This window comes from Varanus komodoensis, unplaced genomic scaffold (assembly GCF_004798865.1).
Source record: "Varanus komodoensis strain SLA01 unplaced genomic scaffold, ASM479886v1 scaffold38, whole genome shotgun sequence".
In the NCBI taxonomy this organism is placed as follows: domain Eukaryota; kingdom Metazoa; phylum Chordata; class Lepidosauria; order Squamata; family Varanidae; genus Varanus; species Varanus komodoensis.
Window position 1 is genome coordinate 7,738,735 of NW_025335909.1, and position 18,507 is coordinate 7,757,241.

An 18,507-nucleotide genomic window follows, 5' to 3' on the forward strand; every position below is an offset into this window, starting at 1 on the left:
AACATGGCGCATCCTGCTGGCCACTGTTTGCATCTGATCCAAACACAAGTTTTGCCATTGATTATTATCTTTCTTTTCCGTCAGTTGCTAGCCAAATTAACTAACTCACTGTCTACCCAATGTATCTTAGATTTCGTCATTTCCAATACAAAACAAACCTTCTCTGTTATAATATCCCGCTAACTTTCTCACTGTAGGAAAGAGCCTGAGCTTCTCCTGTAGAAATCCCACCTCTGCTTTGCTCAGCCGCCTGCAAGAATGCAGTCAGTACGAGCTGGCTTTGGGGCTGACCATCTCCTCATTCAGGTCCTTCTTTCAACACGTGATTTCAAACAACATGGATATCGGTCTGGGTGAAAAGGTGTGTTTGTCAAGGGCCTCCCTCCCTCCCTTCCCCGAATTATTGCAAGGCACAATGAGTTTCTTTAGTACCGCAAGAAATACCCATGAAATGGGCCCTTTCCCTCCAGTGCTTACATTTGTGACCAGTACTTTTCCAAGCGAGACTTTTCCAACGCTTGCCAGGGGAGGGGCGGTAATGCTGCGTCTCCCGTGTTCGACACAGGCTGTGTAAGGAGCGCAGCGGTGGCAGGAAGAGCAGCAGGCTGGAGAGAAGCGAAGCATCAGCCGAATGCTCCCAACGCTTAGCATGAAGCGTTAAGTAACAGGAAGCCAGATTCTGGCTAGTCATCAGGAGATATGGCTGCACTGCGGCAGCAGTAGGACGACGGAGCCAGTGGCCTCGGGGGGCGGGGGGCACTCCCTCACGGGAGGCGTTCAAGATGCAGCCACCCGAGAGGGATGGTTTAACTGAGCAGGGGGTTGGACCCCACGGCCTCTGGCCCCTTCAGCTCGACAATTCTGCGATTCTGTGAACTTAAGACCTGCCCATCCCAACAGTTCCCTTGCCTGTCCTGTCACCAAGAAGCAAATTGATTCCTTTGTACTCAACTAAATTGCTGCATGCCGCCTTCAGGATCACTGGATCAAAAGGCAGAGTAGAAACAGAGCGAGTCAGGAGGGGCCTCCCGGGCCATCTAGTCTGACCCCCGGCTCCAGCCGGCTCCGCTCACGACATGCCCACCATGTGCACGTCCAGCCTATCCTTGAACACCCTCCTCGATGGGGCCTCCGTAAAGAGTATTACACCTTCGCAATAAAGAAATGACCGTGATTAAGCAAGGGAAAAGCCCCGAGAGTAAGGACAGTCCTTCACGGTCACTGCGGAAGAGGAACACTTCCCTAGCGCCAGACACGCCTGTCGCATGTTCGGTGTGTCATTGTGCGTGTCATTCTTCAGCTGCACGATCGGGAAACGCAAGACGGCACGAGGGCGGTCCTGGTTACGGCGCTGCAGGGCTCCGCTTCAGAGGTCCGAGGCATTGTCACGACCCTGCTGCACAAGGTGAGCACGAGCAACACCCAACCCGCTGGCGCACCATCGGGTTACTATGGACCGTGCCGTGAGGCGCAGCGAGCCTCTTGTGACATTAAATTTCCCCGCCCAAACTCTTCTGCAGCTCCCATTCATTCAGGAACCGTTGCCCAGTGAGGTGGGGTGCGACCTCCCTTTTCTCTGGCCTTTCAAATTTATGTCCAGAAAATGAAACTATTAAATTGATTGTTTTAATAGATTTTCAACAGTCACCAGATAGATCTCAATCTGGCACTGGGTTACTGTACTCTGCTGCCCAAAGAAATTATATTCGAAAAGCTGTGGGACATCATAAACAAAACGCCGCAAAATTACACCAAGATTCTAGTAAGTCTTGACTCCTTTAAAAAGTTAATTATGCGTATAAACATGCTAAGCTTCTTTGTGAAAAATATTCTACGTGTTAATGTATCTGAATTTTAAAATTTCTGATTTGTGAATGCGACTGATGTTATGTTTTAAACTCGTTTTTTGGCAGTTAACTTTCAATAGGGCCTGTGTCTCTTCAGACTAACATAAGAATTCCCAAATTTAAGCTAGGTCTAGTCAGTCGTCCTTGATGACACCAACTTCCAGTATTCCTTGAGCGAGTGACAGGCCTCTCAGTTTGCCCTCTTATTCTCCATCATTCTTGTTCTAAGGACTGGACGTATTTCAGACGTACTGGAATTATTTGAGACAAGCAAGCCCTTTCGGGCAACTAATTCCAGTTGGCAAGCAACCTCACCAGGCCCCTGCTTTAGTTACATGCATAAAATGGCTTCGAGTACGGTAATGAGGAGGGTATCGGAGGCATCTGCTCCCGCTTATGAACTAACCAAAGTCCCCAATTAGGTTCCAACGTGTGCGGGGAACTCTGGTTTGTTCAGAAAATCCAGGATCAAGCCATGGTTTGTGATCTTGGCATAGTTTAAACGCACCAGAGTTCCTCAAGCTCAGATTGGACAAGAAACCATGGGTAGTTGTAAAAGTGAAAGCAGGTGCTTTTGATCTCGTCCTCATGGCCTTGCTGGACAAGAAGAAGGACTGGAAGGAAGTAGCTGGGCCTGCAGCTCAAGCACATGATGCTAAAACCTTGCCTGTATTTAAATGGATAAAAAATAAAAATAATTAAGGGTTTGAGTGGTACAGGGAGGGCAATAAGATCGAAAATCACGAGGGAGGAGGGCTTTAAAGAACGTAAGACTTAGTGCATGTTTCCAAGGACCTGTTACCATTCCTTTTCTCCCGGACAGGCGGCTGGTCTTGTTGGAACACAGCTAGCCAGTCAGTATGAAGAGACCAAGGAGAAGGAAGCGTTTGAAGAACTGATTACGGATGCTGAATGGGGTATACAGCTTGGCAAACTTGGTGTACGTGCTCTGACCTTGGCTCAGACCTTTCGTGGTGTTGATTTGGGGGGGGGGGGTCGTTTGCTTGCATCTGTCGTGGAAAAAACCCAGCAGACGTTGCGGGTTGGCACCGCCTGTTGCCGTTGGGCTTTCACACAGCAGCGCTCGGTGGACTAGAGCCTCGTGGCTCATTTTGCCCGTGCCAGTCCCGGTTAGGCCCGCTTGGAAAGGCACTTCTTGCTTTCTGTGATACGCGCACTCAAAGGCCGTCCAGGGCAAGTCGACGGGAGCCCTCCCGGGCCGGCCGCAAATGCATCGCGGCGATGACCGTGGCGCAGGTTTGAATCTGGCGGGAGCATGTTTGCAGCTCGGGGGGGGGGAGGGCGTCCAGATGGAGGAATCTTAGTGCTCGCAGCCCAAAGGCGTTGCGCAGCTAAGAGGAAGAACAGAGGGAAGGGTTGTGAGTGGGGCCACAGTTCTCCCCCAGGCCGGAACGGGAAACCATGTCTTGCGGTAACCACATTTTTTGTCTACTTTTATGCAGACAGGTCAATGCCGGGTGAGACTCTCCGCTGGCACTTTTGATTTTAAATTTAGGATTTTGTTTCTCTGTAGATCTCTTTCCAGAATTTATTTAGAATGCCGTCAGCAAGGAAGAAAGAGCTTCTGAAAACACTGGCTCAGCACCCGGATGTGACTACAGAGCTCATATTAAAATACTGCCGGTAAGACAGCTTGATTTCATCTTTGCGCTCAAAATGCCATTCCAAAAACACAGCAGCCGGGGCATTTTAAAGCGGGAGGGCCTTCCTGAACAAAAGCCCGCTTCACGTTTAAAGTCGGAGGCCTCTTTCCCACACTTCTTTTATCTAGAAATACACTCCCTGCATGAAACCCCGATTTTCCAAATAAGGCGTCCCGGCTTGTGTTCCCTCCCCTTCCCGCGCAGCACATTCCTGTTGGATACGGATGCGGCGCTGCAGCTTTACATCAAGACGCACGTCCAGAACACGGGCGCCGCTTGCGCCGAAGGAGGCCCTGCGGGGGACGCAGGGAAGCAGCAGAGGCGCGCCTGCGCAGCAGCCAGGGCTGCGGAGACCCTCCCTCTCCTGAGCAGCACCAGCGGCCTGGTGGCCAGTCTCAGCGCCATGCTGCACAAGGTAGGCCCCGCAGCACCCACGCGCCACCCCCTCGGCCGCAAGCGCCCGCTGCGCAGGGCAGGAAGGTGCCCGTCGATCCCCACTAAAAGGCCAGGCTGCCCAGCGTCGGCCCAGAGGCCCGTCTGCAGCAGGGGTGTCGAACCCCGTTCCGACCGAGGGCCAAAGCCCGTTTCCAGAAAGCGCTTGGGGGCTGCTCTGCAGGGGAGGTGGGGGCCAAAGGGAAAAGGGGCACAAGGCAGTTTAAAGCTCTCAGTGAAGCTTTGGCAGGGGCATTTTAGCCTTTCGGAAGGGGAAAGTTCCTGTAGGAACTGGGAAACGGGCAGCACAATTTTACAGAAGGGGGTGAGAGAGCAGGGGAAGGGTGCAGCCCGCTGGGGAGGGCCGGACAAGGTCCCCAGGTGAGCCAGAGTTGCACCTGCGAGGTCCTTTTCTGATAGACTTTGTTACAGAGCAAAGGTGTCCAACTTGACAAACGTCCAAGAGTTACTACACCATCTTTTATGGCCAAGAAACACACATCACTCATGACTGGCTAGTGTCACCCTGCACAATTATCACATGCATTTAACAGCTGCGTTTGAACTTGGGGTTTAAAATTTTGGGGGCTGCTTGGCATTTTCACTGGCTTCAACTAAACCGGGGTTTGATTCCGGCTGTCCGAGTTTGCCTATGATGTTCCCGGGGTGGCTGTAGCCACGGCAAGTGCAAGAGGCGGTGTTTGTGCTTGGCCTCATCGGGCCTGCAGGGAGGGAGGGAAGATGCGATTCCACGGCCGTGAAAAAAGGACAAGCTGCCTTTATCTCCGGCAGCCGGAAATGTCAATTTGCAAGATTTGAATGCGGGAATTAACTGCCCGTTCTTTTTCTTTTGGTATGTATTTCTCACTCACTTCTAATCCTTGGAACAGCTTGATCCGTATGACTACGAAACGATTGAAAGCCTTCTCACCATCATAGAAAAAGCTGGAGGGAGAGCAAAAGGCCTTCCTTTGAATTGGGTGAGCTGATGATCAGGGCTTTGCCTACGTAATCGGCACTTGGCATTTAACGGGGGCATCCGTTTGTGGAACTGTGAATTATTCTTGCTCGTGTGAGAAAACACCTTCGCTTGGGGAGATTTATGGAGCTTCTGTGAAGTCCAGCTCTCTGTGGCCTGCTGGGAATCGTGGGACTTTTTTCAGTCTAAACTTGCATAGGATCAGGGTTTGCGGTAAGCCTTTCATTTTGTATCCTGAGGGGGCAAGTCCCCTCTATTGGAATGGGTCTACTTCAAGTAGGACTAAGATTGGGTACAAATGCTAGATATGTTCTTTTATTTACAGCAAGAGCAATAGCTGGAAACCGTACCATTTTTAAAAACTGCTTAGGGATGCATTCCGTCAAAACCATGTATTTCGCAGGAATTATGGAATGTAACATTCTGCGAGGGTGCTGACTAGTTATTTGCGACTGTGCTTCTTTTAAAGGTTAGTCAGGAAGATGGGATAGACACTCCAACTTTTTTCCTTACCTGTTTCTCTAGGCCTTGATGCTTCTGAAGCACCTGAAATCTTACAAGAGAATTTCTGCGCCTGGCGATCTGGAACATCGGTATGTCTTCGAACAAGCAATCCCTCTGTCCCCGGCTGCTCAGACCAGACTGCCCTTCCATTTGATCTTCTTTCAAACGTCGCACTGCTTCTGGAAAATCATTTGTAAGTTGGCCAAATATGCCTTTTAGAACAACCACCCTAGCAAAGAGCGATGCGTTTGGTGGCATAATTCATTCAGGAAACCACACCTGGCTTTTCTTTTACAGCTGCTGAGCTCAGTGAGGAAACATTCCCAAAGCTGCTTTTGATCTCCAAACTGATGAAGGTAATGAGGAGAATATGGTTGCTCTTGTCCTAATTTCCGGAGTTAACTGTCGCTGAGGGGCTAAGGAGTGTGTGCTGAGGTGGGGGACAAGGCCTGGAGTCCGGCCCAGCCCTCCGGGGTTCTCCAGATTGCCTCCCCCCCTTTGCCTCCCCCCCAAGCAAAAACGGCCCAGTGGCTTCCTCACCTGAGGACACTTCTGCCCCCTTCTAAAATGTAGAAATGCCTCTGTTACCGCACTAAGACCTTTTGGCTGCAAGGAGCTTTTTTCTGAACCTGGGGCCCCATTTCTTTGCCACTGGCCCTGCCTCCCCCGAAACGTGCACCCAAGAGGTCCTGTGAGGGGAATTTGGCCCTTGGCTGTGGCAGGGACCTGGCTCTGGCCTCCGTTTCCCCCTCGTTCTGATGGCTCGTCACAGAGGGAGGAAGGGGTGCTGGGACTGGGCAGGCCAGGGAAAGTAGGGGGGTGCTCGGGCACCCCGGCACTGCCCTCCCTTCTGCTCCTGCCCCCGCCTCTGGGTTTAGGGTCGTGCTGCCAGGCTTCCCGTTGGCCCAGCAGAACAGCCGTTTGAAACCTGGCCAGTCCCTGAGATAAAGGGGCAGCCCTGGTGTGCCTTCCTGGGGCCCGGATGGCTCGGCCCGCCTGGGGGAGCTGCACTCGCTGCCGAAGGGCCGCCGCTCGCCCGGCGCGGAGCAGCAGGGCGGGAGTGGAACCGAGCACCCGGGAAGAGGCCTCGCCGATGGGAGACGTTTCCCCGCCGTGTCTAGTTGCCGAGCCCTCTGGCGCTGCCCGTGCGGCCACTGCCGTGGGCAGTTCTGGTTCTCCTCGCTAGCCTTTCTGCTTTTCCCCCCAAGGTCTCACTGGATACTCTCTACATGTCCGCAGCCAACCACGTGTTCCAAGGGAAGGTGAAGCCAAAACTGTTGGAACTGACAAGAAGCGGGCGTGTGCTCGTGCCTAACAAGGAGATGGCCAAAACCATGCAGGCCGTTCAATCTTACCTGCTCTCAATTGCGAACCCGGAATGGGCCACGGCGCTCGCCCACAAGATCGCACAAGAGCTTCCTGTGGGTACGTGGTCATCCCCGTACTGCTGTCGTCCGCAGGGCCGTGGCGGCCTCGGTCTTGTTCTCACACTCCTACTTCTTAAAGCAGCTCTGAAATTGGAGCAAGATGGTGGTGGTGGTGGCAGCGTGTGAGGGGGAAAGAGAAAGAGAGAGCGCCATGCTTACCCTAATCTGGATTTGCATTTCTCCATCTCCAGGGCCCACCAAAGTCCTCGCTTTGAAAATCTGTCTTGGTTTGGCGGAAAAATGGCTGAAGAATACTGCTGCAACGGTACAGAGTGTGGCATCTCAGAAACCTCTGCGAACATTTAGACCATGTTTAAATTATGCCTGTGTGCCTGTGAAGCCAGGGTCTGTCTGAAGGTTGAACAGCCCTCAAATAATCCTGCAAAGGCCCATGGGTTATTCGACCCTCAAACAACCCGCCACTCAGGTTTAGCCCACAGGACAAACCCAGGTGACCCCTGCTGAGCGCTGCACAGGAGGGGCCGGAAGTCCCTCCCTGACACAAGCCCTCTGCATACATCCCGCCCCAGACAGATCGCTGGTTTCCCCTTGCTTGTTCGTGAAGTACCACGCTTTTTCAGAGTTGCACAACAAATCTTTTAAAAGAAGGCCAGCTGGTGTGCTTTCTTTTCAGGGAGTGCTCAAGCAAGTCCTTATCTCCAGCCTGCGCTGGGAAATAGCGCAGGGATTCCCCTTTGGGTCATTCACCCTCCCATTTGGGGGGCGGATGGGAATGACCTTGTTATCCCAGACTCCCATGCGGTGGGTCCTTGCTACTTCCTCGCTGAGCCTCCGGGAGCCTTGGCGCTCGGTCACAAGGCTTCCGGGGGAACTGCCTGACCTTCCAGCCTCTACTGGCGTGGCAGCGGCTGGCCTTGTGCCTTGGCCCTTCCCCACTTGCTCGCGAACAGAGCCTCCGGTTTCTGCTCATGAAGCCATGTTCTGTTTGTCGATAAAGGAAGATGCTCATGAGAAGGCCCAAGCGCATCTGAAGAACCTGCAGGTGCAACACCGGAGATCGGCCACAGAGGCCGTGCTCACAGCCCACAAGCTGAGCTCCGAGGAGCATCGGAAGCTCATTGGAAAGCCGGCGAACCTGGTGATCCTGCTCTACCAGCACCGCAGCATAGCAGACCGAGCCCAGGACCCGAGCAGCAGGGACCACCCAGGTCAGCCCCCAGGATTGCCGAGGGCCAGGGCCCCCAGCCTGGCCTCACCGTCATTCCCCCCAAAGCCCAGAGGCATGCCGAAAGGAGACCTGGCCCGCACGTCCCTGCCCTGCCCAGCGGATGAGGGCATCTTACTCATGCCCCCCAAGACTCTTTCCGGCTCTCCCCCACAAAAGGCTTGTCAAACTGGGCACAGGAACTGGCGGGTTCTTCGCAGGGACCCCGGAAGCCGCCCAGCTGAGCCAGACGATGGGCGCCTCCAGCCCAGCAGTGTGGAGACCAATGCGTGGTGGCCGCCTGAGGCTTCCTGCCCGCGGGGGGGGGGGGTTGCACACAGCGGGGGCCAACCATGCCTAGCCTTGCCATCGGTCCTTGTCATGCGGCTTTCAGACTTGGGGGTGGGGAATCAAGTGGAAAGGGAGGGAGGGAGGGAGGCCGGCTCCTTAACAGCAGTGTCCCCACACCGGTCTAGACATCCACGCCGCAGCCAGAGAAATAGCGGAGATCAATGACTTGGATATGAAGAAGATCTGGGATATGCTGCTAGAAAAATGGCTGTGTCCAAACACGCTCCCGACGGATGTAAGTGTGCCCTTCCCTGAGAGGAGCCGGTCCTCTGGCAGTTGTGCTTGTAGCCAAGAACACTCTTCTCCAGCTGCCTTCCTGCTGGGTTAGAGGGCAAGTCCTGCTGTCGAGTTTGATGAAACTCAAATACTTTGGCCACCTAATGAGAAGGAAGGACTCCCTGGAGAAGAGCCTAATGCTGGGAACAATAGATGGGAAAAGAAGAAGGGGGCGGCAGAGGATGAAGTGGCTGGATGGAGTCATTGAAGCAGTGGGTGTGAGCTTGAGTGGACTCCGGGGGATGGCGGAGGACAGGAAGGCCTGGAGGAATGTTGTCCATGGGGTCGCAATGGGTCGGACACGACTTCGCGACTACCAACAACAACCTGCTGTTTCCAGCTTGCGTAGCCCGTGTTGAGGATTGCAGGTCAGCCTATCTGGAGACACCCGCTGGGGGAGGCTGGTTTGGAATATGGATGCTTTACATTGTCCTTGAGCCCCTGGATCATGATCCCAGAAGTACGCTGCCAGAGCAGAGACCAAAGGCCTCCCCTGCTTAAGAGGAATGTAAATAAAGTGGCCTTGGCTTTTTGCATGTATTGATAGTTAGCCTGTTGCTTCCTAGGAACTCTGCTCAGATTTCCAAGTCTTTGGAGCAGACAGTCCCCTTGTCATTGTGGGATTCTTGGCTCACAGAAAAGGGCGTCTGGCTGCAAGATGCTTTCCTTGCATTCACCTGGCAGAACCTGAAGAACCATGCACACAAGATCGTGATTATCTTCTTGACCAAAAGCTTTTTAAAATTTGGGTGTTTGTTTCTTAGAACGCTACCAGGTTTCTGTGCCTGAGGCAAGCATCTGCCGTTCACGATCAAGGCACCACCTTGCTAATGCCTAGATTTAGTCCAGCACTTAGTAGGTGAACATTAATCTGTTTTAAGAGAGCAAGTGCATCGAGGAAGGCATATTCCCCTGCAATGAATGAGTGTGCTCTGGAGCCAGAAGCTGCCAGTGCAGCAGAGCAAGTACTAAAAGGAAGTAAAGGTTTTCACTCGTTAAGTGGGCTACCGAAAGCTAGCCTTTCGCAAGCTAGTGGCCAGCAAAGCCCTGGACTTTGATCTGATCCAGCATCACAGTTTTGTCCTTGCCAGGGAGCTTTCCAGATTCACATTGTTCTACTCTGCTTTATTCTTGAACAGAAAACATCAGACATCTTTGAAAACGTCCACGAAGATGAAGACTTCAAGAGGTAAAGCACTGTGTTCGGATAAAAGCCTCTGCCATTCTCCTGCCTTTTGTTCCTCCGACACATGAAAATTCCTAATACTGGAAGACACGAGTCCGCAGCCTCCAAGCTGTGCCTTAATGGCTGCAGTTATGTAAGGAAAACTTGGTGCTGCGTTACTTTACACATTGCGGAAGGAAAGATCTCAGGCAGTCTGGACTAACAAAAGGAGGAAGGTTTCCCCCCGTTAGAACCGGGCTTCATTCTGCCTCAGGGTTTGGGGACAAGAGGGGACACTGATATGTGGAAATGGCATCCCCCTTGTTGATTCTAGTCATCCGTGTCTCTTTAAAGCCTTGTTTTTCAGGAGTTCCTAATTTCAGCACATATGATAGGATTAAACAGGCCACTCTGTGTATGGAGCAAAGCCATCTGCTTTGGCCTAATGGGAAGACTGTATAAAAAGAAAGGCATGTTTGCACTGTTTTGCAGAGTTCTCTACCTCCTTCAGCTTCATCCAGTCGATTACTCCTTAAGAATCCTGTATGAATGTACAGTCTCTGCAGTGTCGGTAAGTTTTCATACGCACGGTCAGCGAGCTTTCTAAAGGACATCGTCCCGCATGAATTCCCTCTGTTTAGAAGAAAATCTGAATGCGGAAGCAAAATTCACGGTGTGCCCATTACAGGCCCGCTTACGAGCAACTTCAGGCCACCTGTGTCGTGCGAACACAGAATGCTGCCGGGCGCCTGAGCGGACCTTTGATCCACCTGGCCTGGTAGAGCCGAAGTCTTACCAAGCTGCAAACAGCTCAGAGAACTTTGGCAATTGAGTAGTATAGAAATGCAATGAATGGACCTCACTGGCTCAGTAGGTTTGGGTTTCAGTTTTATTTCATTTGCAGCTGTTTTGCAATTGTGTCTTTAATCTATTTGTTTTTAGACTGTTTTAACTCAGTTTACTTCAGCCTTGGTTTGATTACTGCTAGCCAGCTTGAACGTCATTTTTCTTGGAAAGCAGTGATTTAAATTGAGGGAAAAACAAATTCCTGTCTTCAAAGGCAGCAAGCAGCACTGCAGCAACAAGTCTCTCTGATCTGGTGCCTAAATATTTGTAGGTTAGCTTTGTCAGCCAAGATTTCTAAGTAACCGCTTTCCTTGTATAGATGGGGCCACTTACAAGGTGTTGCATAGCATCTCCATGGTTAGCTATTCAGTTGAGCAAACTGGGAAGACGATCCTGAGCATTATTAATGGAGCTCTTTCTTTCTACCCACCCATTTCAGCCTATTGGGGTAAACCAGCTGACCTTTGCCCACAGAAGCCGGGCTCTCCGGTGTCTGCTGTGTTTGGCTGACCCTCGAGCTGTCGAAGCCCTCTTTAAAAAGCCCGTCAAGAAAGTCAAGTAAGCAGGGTGTGGTTTTCCTCTGGACGTAGACCTTTCCCGCTGTGACAAAGCTTGGCCTCCCAAAGCTCCTCTCCAGCACAGAATGCCTGGAGCAGCTTGGAGTTCCTGTGTGGAGATGGAGCCCTGCTCATTCCGTCATTTATTTGCTGCCATCAGCAGACCGGAAACAAAGCTGGACAAAGGTTAACTGCAAAGCAGTGTATGACGGCCGAGGTTCCGTGGGCTCAGATGTGGGAAGCGGGTCAGCGTCCACCTAGTCCAGTAGGGTCCACAGCGAGGAGCGCCTGCTCTCCAGGGCCTCAGACAAGGCGTTTTCCCTTTGCCCCACCTGGAGAGGCCAGGAATTGCACCTGGGGAACGCTGCCTGCAGAGCACAAGTCCTACTTCTGAATTAAAGGCGCACCTGTCCTAAGCTAATCCTCCAGCGTCAGAGGACTGAACGCTTCCTTGTTCTAACATGAAGCAATGGGTCCTCCTTTTTCCCTTCATTCCACTTTTTATCTCCACAACAACCCTGCGAGGTGGGCTAGGCCAAGGAATGGTGACTGGTCCCGGGTCACCCAGTAAACTGAGCAGGGATCTGAGTCCCATGCTCCCTGGTCAGCACCCGCTGCTGCAGCCGCTGCACCAGACTGGGACCTCTTAGCTGGTGAGATCTGATCCATGAGCTGCTGGCCTAGGATGGAGGATGTGAGGGAGGCTGGGTGCTCCGTGCATTTACATTTGCACTTGCGTATCAACCCCAGTTCGGCTCCTGGGGCTGTACGAGCGCAGCCCATTTGAGAAGCATGTCGCATTTTGTTTGCCCATCGCCGACTCTCCCGTTGCTTCACTTCTGTAAAAATGCCGTCATGCTGCTTCGAGTAACAGGCTCGTTCAGGATGGCAGCACTAAACTCCACCCCGTTAAGTGCCCGTTTCTGTTTGGTTCTTCACAGGCATTTCCTGAAGTGCTTAATTCATCTCACGGTGCTCGAGAACCTGAATATTCCGTACACTTACGAATCATTTCATAGCGCTCCCAAGGAAGGACTGATCAAAGGACTCTGGAAGAATCACAGCCATGAGCCCACCGTAAGCTCCCTGGGGAGGCAGAGCAGGGTGGGGGTGGCCCCATGCCAGGCGAGCAGCGGCCCGGCACAGCGGTGGCTGGTGAGAGGCTTGTTCTCCCACGCAGCAAGCTCTGTGGGAGAGCTGGGCCTTGGCGTGGGGCTCCTGCCCTGCCGCGCAGCCCTTATTTCCCTTGAAAGCAAAGCAGTATACAGAGCCAGCCCGGAATACCGAAAACACACTATTCTGACAGAAGTTGGCCTTGGAAGAAAAGGATGCAAATCCCACTTCAGATTACCCAATGCTGATGAAGCCTTCTCAATTCATCTATGCTATCTTGGGATTTTTTTTTTCAGAATAAGCAAGATTTTAATAACGTTATTTTGTCTTCAGGCTGTGAAACTCGTGACAGAGCTCAGCCTGGAGTACAGTGTATATAATGCTCAGCTCTGGAATGGCTTGCTGCAGAAGCTGATTAGTTTCAACATGGTACGTGGGATTTTTCCCTTTATGTGGGACTTTGATGTGTCTATAGTCTGTGGTGTCGTAGTATGAAGATCTATTTCATTTTGCAGAATGCTAATATTTAATGTTCAGTTCCAAGTCATATTTATCACGGAATTATGATTTGTCCTGTTATGGTTGTTGTTGTTTTTCAAAAAAAACCTTTGATTTGATTGACTCAATTTAAAGGGCTCAAACTTCCAGAAGTTCCAGTAATTTGATTATTATAGAAGTAGCTCAATTGCATCCTCTTTGCACATGCACAGAACCCTTTAAAATATCTTCTGTATTTCAGATTCCATATCTGAGGAAAGTTTTAGCAGAAATTACTGGGATCTATTCATTATGGCAGGTGCGTGAAATCTTTAATCTGTAACTTTAATCTAACTTTAAAAAGGAAAAAGGCATAATGATATTTTGCATTGATCTAGACCAGGGTACAGAAACTTTTTCCACCTGGGAGCCAAACTGCATTTTGGAGAAGTTTGGGGGTGGTATATTTCAGGGGCGGGTTTGACTGAAGGCAAGATGTAAAGAGCCAAGAGCCAAACATACCAGCATCTGGTATCTTAAAGATCTTCCTGCCAGTCACTCGGCCACAAGAGAAGCACTTTAGCCTTTTCCAGTGGGAAAGACACAGTGCAAAGCCGAGAACCCCCCAAACGACCCGTGGCTGGGGGAAAGGGGAGGGGCTCGGAGAGACAGATTGGGCACGTGGGCCAGAGGTTCCATCCCCCTGCTCTGGAAGACTTAATAGTCACTGGCCAGTGGAGGAAGAGGTTGCGCCTTGGTGGTACCATGCTCCTCCGTCAGCTTAGGCGGATGGACAAGTGTGACTCCACCCAGGCGGAGAGGGCCTAGCCTTGGGATCCACACACTGGTAACCCCCCGATTCCTGGAATGCATTGTACGTTGGCCTTGGTGGGCCCCTGGAGCAGAAATACGTGGGAAGGGGGCTTAAGAGGCCTACAGAAAACTCTGGATCCTGCAATGGTTCCAGCACTGGCTTGGGGCCCAGTCGCAGCATTTTAGGACGTATTTCCGTTTTCACAGGTTCCGTACTTCAGCAGAGCTTGGCGGACTGTTATTCTGGCACCGTTTCTTTCAGGTTAGCTTTGTAACTTTGCGCTCTCATTATCTTCAGGCCATCAATTCCTCACATGAAACCGTGGCCAGTTTTTAGATAGAGGCTTGGCTATTGTGCACTGCAACAGAACCGCAGAAAGCCACTGGATTCAGAGAGTGTGTGCAGAATTCAGCTACCAGGAAATCCCAGCTTTCATACAAAGGAGAACGTTTCTGACTTTTAGGCCTGCAAAAAGAGATTTTAACCTGTCTGGAAAACATTCGCTTAGAGCCAAGCATTCAAGTAGGATTTTCAGCAGCCATGACACAGGCCCTGGTTAGGCTTCAGTTCCTTGAAATGGTCCAGTAAAAGCAGAAAAAGGTGACACCCGCCTTTAGAAAAGTCCCATTGAACTAAATTTGACTTATGAGTGAACATATCCAGGACTGCATTGCCAGCCACTGAAGTTTTCATCACTTAGGGTTTTGGACTGAAACTGACGGAGAGTCAGGACAGGCACGGTGCCTCTCTATGCAATGATGTGCTAATGCACAGAGTGTAAAAGCCACAAGATGCGGCCACGGCCACCGGATTAAAAGGAGAGAGAGAGTGGTGGAGGTGAAGGGGACTCAGAGTGGGGGGTACACCGAGGCTGCTGGCTGTTGCTAGGTGTGGCCCCCCAGCTGGCCACTGGGACACAAGGCTGATGGACTCGATGGGCCCTGCTGCAGGACAGTGCGCCCTGAGCATATACAGCCTCGACTTTAAGCCCACTTACACCACTGGCTGTGTATGTTTGCTTGGATTCTGGGTCAAAGCAGGCTGTGCCATTCCAGCCAGTCACACTGACAGAGGACAGTGGTTTCCTTCCTACGTGTATCGAGATCCTACCAGTTAGTCTGCAGACCTGAAAGAAACTGATCTATCGAATGAGCTAAAATGCGACATGAATAAGTCCTGTGCCTTTGTCTGTTTCTTAAGCTTCGTGTCCATCAAATGCTGGTCAATCGGAAGCATGTTATGAGTCATTCAACATGTTATTGATGTAAGTAAAGAAACCTTTTCTGTGAGATAGACAGACAGATAGATAGATAGAAGGTCGTTAAAGATTAACCAAGCAGAACAAAGTTTCATCACTTCAAAAGTAAAAGTGGGGGTTAACACCTTTGAATGCTAACCTGTACAGAACAAGTGGTGCATTGAGAAGGAGGTAACTTACTGTTAAAAAAATTCCTTCCCAATAGCAGCAAAAACACCTCTGGCTGCCTAGGCTGGCTTTTTCTCATGGGTCGTTTAATGTAAGGGATTATTTTGAAATGGTAGATTTTGGCAATCGTCCTGCAGCCTGTCCTACACTCGGTTTGCTACTTATAATGACCAGGCCTGTGGTAAGAGGAAAAGGTACCTGAGAATCAGCTCAGCCAGGTAGTTTTGCATGTTTGAAGACACAGAGGTAGCTTATAGGCATATCTGTCCAGCTAGTAAACTACTGAAGGGAGAAGGAGTTACTCTGTTGCCCTACATAATTCTGGTTAACTCTTAATTCCCCCCTCCATCCTCTCAAAGGTGCCCAGTCCTGGCTGACCTGGATCTCACTGCGATTGCAAGGCAGTACTCCAAGACGGGCCAAACGGCTTTGGCACTAGGATGCCTCTTGCTGATGCCTCAGCCTGAGAAAAGATCAGAACAGATTCAGGTGAGTGACCACACAGGCAGGACACTCTGCTCCCTGTCCCACTGCCGTCACTTAGCTGGGCACTAAGACGGCAACTCCCCTCAAGAATTCTCTGACCTGCCACCAACACGTCTTTCTGATGCAAGGTGAAGAGGTTTTTTTAAGAATACATTTACGTAGGCTTTAAAATCAAGGTTTTAACTGTTCTTTAACAGTTTTGTGCTGCATGCTTGGGGTTTTTATTTTTGACATTACCAAAATTGTTTTTCTTGTAAGCTACCAATGCAGTCTCCTGAGGATATGATTCTATTTGTAACTGGGAACTGCTTCTCACTGCAAACAGTATTTACTCCACATTTTTACATTACTTTTCTTGTTTTGCTTTTTTATCACCAGTGGGCCTGTGTGATGAGGTAACTCACCTATGAATTTTCTATCCATTTGTGCTACGCACAGAATGGTCACAACTATTTCCTGGGCTTTTCTCTCCAACAACAATAAAAAGCTGTTGCTCTCCTTCCTTCCTTCCTTCCGTTCTTCCTTCCTTCTTTTCCTTTGTACCTACAAATGTACTATGCATGCTTGGTGAAGCTAAACTTGAGGCCCTGAAAGTTTACGTCACAGTGGATAGCATTACAAGAGTTTCTGTTGTGCTCTGCTAGAATAGATCTAATACGGCTTGCTCTCTAAGTTGGTACCTTGCGTGATTATTAACCTTTGCAACATGAAAAGCTACGAGCTCTAAAAACACCTACTTTGTTTGTGCTTCAGTGGTCTGAAAGATGCGGTTCTGTTGTTCTTCCCTAGGGCTTCCTAGACTTGTACCAACTGGATACTGTGCTGCAGCAAGTCGAGTGCATGAGCCTCTGTGAGGCAGCTGGCTTTGCATCACAGGTAAGATCGGTTCGCCCTCTTTGAGCAGGGAAACACCTGGCGAAAGCTGAATGACCAGTAATTGATGGATGCAGCTGAAATAACTCATTGTTATTTTGCAGATTAGGAGCTTGATTCTGGACTACATAATGAATAAGAAATATGAGGAGTTTGCAAACCCAAAGTACTTCCCATTATTAAATTTACCAGAGATGGGTCCTGACAGAATGAAAGGTCTGGTGGAAAAACTTGTCAATAAGAACAGGTAAGCAAGAGAGTTCCCAAACATATTTTTTCTTTCATTCCTGTGTGGTGGGGAGGAAAGGACACACAGAATCCCTGTTCCCCATTACTGCACACATTTTGGGCCATACAGCCTCAACAATCAGTTAGGGAAAGCACTGTATGTAGTGAACTGGCAAGGTTCCCAAGCTACATTTAAGTGCAGCCCCTACAACTTGGAAATAGTCGGGGTAATCAAGAAGAAAGAAATACTGCGATGTACCAAAAGTTATGTACACACTGGTGTCTCAGGCTGCGAGTTCCTTCGCTGAAGGCTGCACTGCACCAAGTATCCTGCACTCCTGCAAGAGCTTTTGTGTGAGCGAGACGACATCAGAACAACCGATCTGCCTCAGGTTCTGAGGGTAGAGCTAGATGCCCGAATTGGACTAGTAGTCGTCTTGGGGACCTGAAATTACATGTGTGGAGAAGGCTACACTGTCTGAGAAACAGCCTTGTATGCAAATTTCCCCAGATTGGGTGAGCAGCAGATGTAATAGTAACAGCGCAATCCGACATGCATCTGCTCAGATGTAAGTCCCACTGAACGTGTGGAATTACCAAAGCATAAATTAACGTAGAATTACAGTTCAAGATTTCCACATCTCATGGCCAAGTAAAATTGGCAGACTTCAGCAGTGAGAACGCATTGAAAATTGGCATTCAATCTACTAAAAATTCTACTGTGTTGCATCTGGGCACTGCACTTACCTGGAGCCTACCACAAAATTTGCTCTGGCTGGTTTCTAAGCAAAGGTTGCTTCCTGGAAAGTAGCTAGAGGTGAAGAGCATCTCTAGAGCTGAAAAGCCTTATTTTAAGGAAAAGGATGAGTTGCTTTGGCAAACAAAAGCCATCAAATAAGACATTCTAAACGCCTTGCTTTCAGGGGTTTAAAGCTGCAATCCTAAGCACACTTAGTAATCCCATTAAAAACAGTGGAGCACTCTTCTGAGTAAGTATGTTTAGACTAATGCAATATCTGCAGCACATTCTGAATTGCGTTATAGCCTAAACATGCCCTTGCAGAAGGCCCATCTTAATCCCTGGCATTATAGCAAAGTTCATGCTTGCATCTCCAAGCGAGGACTATCATGCATCAAGGAAAACAATTAACTCTTTGTGCTTTTCCCTCTGCATAGCACAAAACTGAGGTATTTTCTAGTAATCAATGTGCATATGCTTTGTAACTGTTACAGGATGGACGACGCAGCACATTTAATAACAGAATATCTTAACAAATCTGGAAATTTTCTTCCACCAGAGAAGTCGTCTTCGGGTGTTGTGAAGGTAGTAAAATGTGTGTTGTATTAAAACAACCTATTGTTAACTTTTGGGAAACTCAGGGGAAGCCAATAGGGCTGGTCCAACAGGAATTTAGCTGAGGACTGGGATATATTGTGAGCACATCCCTAGCAATCAAACGTGCAGTTGTGGCAACAAATAAAAATTCAGTAACCAATGAAATCTGTTCGCTGTGAGGGAGGAATCCAACAATGGATAAACTCCCTCTCCTGCCCAGGAAAAGCGGGGATCACACGACTCTCTTTGTCCTGTGCTTGGTGCTGGCAGAGTCTGCCAGCCGTCCTTCCCTACCTCTGGGCCAGAGACGAACACCTGACATCTTCTTCTAAAAGGTCTTATCCTGGTAACTTTTTCCCCTTCCCTCTTCAGATGTATTTCAGTGGAGAGCTGGCATAGATTGGAACACAATTCCCAGAAGAACAAGAGGAAACAAGTTTCAGGATTCCCAGTGTGCGATGTATATAAAATAAAGCTTTTTAAGGTGGACTTTGTGGGCGTGTTTCCTGATTTATCATAGACACTTATAAGTAATATCAGC

The 18,507-nt window shown here is 49.9% G+C and overlaps 1 protein-coding gene across 1 annotated transcript in view; it reads left to right on the top strand.

The window, feature by feature from the left end:
• Positions 1–18,445, top strand: part of KNTC1 (kinetochore associated 1) — a 39,948-nt gene extending 21,503 nt beyond the window's left edge. The window contains exons 38-63 of the mRNA XM_044440491.1: positions 198–361; positions 1,301–1,405; positions 1,634–1,762; positions 2,671–2,787; positions 3,382–3,491; positions 3,716–3,926; positions 4,834–4,923; positions 5,448–5,619; positions 5,724–5,782; positions 6,635–6,851; positions 7,045–7,118; positions 7,812–8,022; positions 8,495–8,604; positions 9,785–9,834; positions 10,303–10,381; positions 11,096–11,214; positions 12,155–12,290; positions 12,660–12,755; positions 13,066–13,122; positions 13,824–13,878; positions 14,818–14,881; positions 15,403–15,532; positions 16,319–16,405; positions 16,507–16,649; positions 17,864–17,954; positions 18,339–18,445. Coding sequence (XP_044296426.1) covers positions 198–361; positions 1,301–1,405; positions 1,634–1,762; positions 2,671–2,787; positions 3,382–3,491; positions 3,716–3,926; positions 4,834–4,923; positions 5,448–5,619; positions 5,724–5,782; positions 6,635–6,851; positions 7,045–7,118; positions 7,812–8,022; positions 8,495–8,604; positions 9,785–9,834; positions 10,303–10,381; positions 11,096–11,214; positions 12,155–12,290; positions 12,660–12,755; positions 13,066–13,122; positions 13,824–13,878; positions 14,818–14,881; positions 15,403–15,532; positions 16,319–16,405; positions 16,507–16,649; positions 17,864–17,954; positions 18,339–18,365 — 2,903 coding nt within the window. The 3' untranslated portion in view covers positions 18,366–18,445. The remainder of the gene's footprint in view (positions 1–197; positions 362–1,300; positions 1,406–1,633; positions 1,763–2,670; positions 2,788–3,381; positions 3,492–3,715; positions 3,927–4,833; positions 4,924–5,447; positions 5,620–5,723; positions 5,783–6,634; positions 6,852–7,044; positions 7,119–7,811; positions 8,023–8,494; positions 8,605–9,784; positions 9,835–10,302; positions 10,382–11,095; positions 11,215–12,154; positions 12,291–12,659; positions 12,756–13,065; positions 13,123–13,823; positions 13,879–14,817; positions 14,882–15,402; positions 15,533–16,318; positions 16,406–16,506; positions 16,650–17,863; positions 17,955–18,338) is intronic.
• The last annotated feature ends 62 nt before the right edge of the window (positions 18,446–18,507 follow it).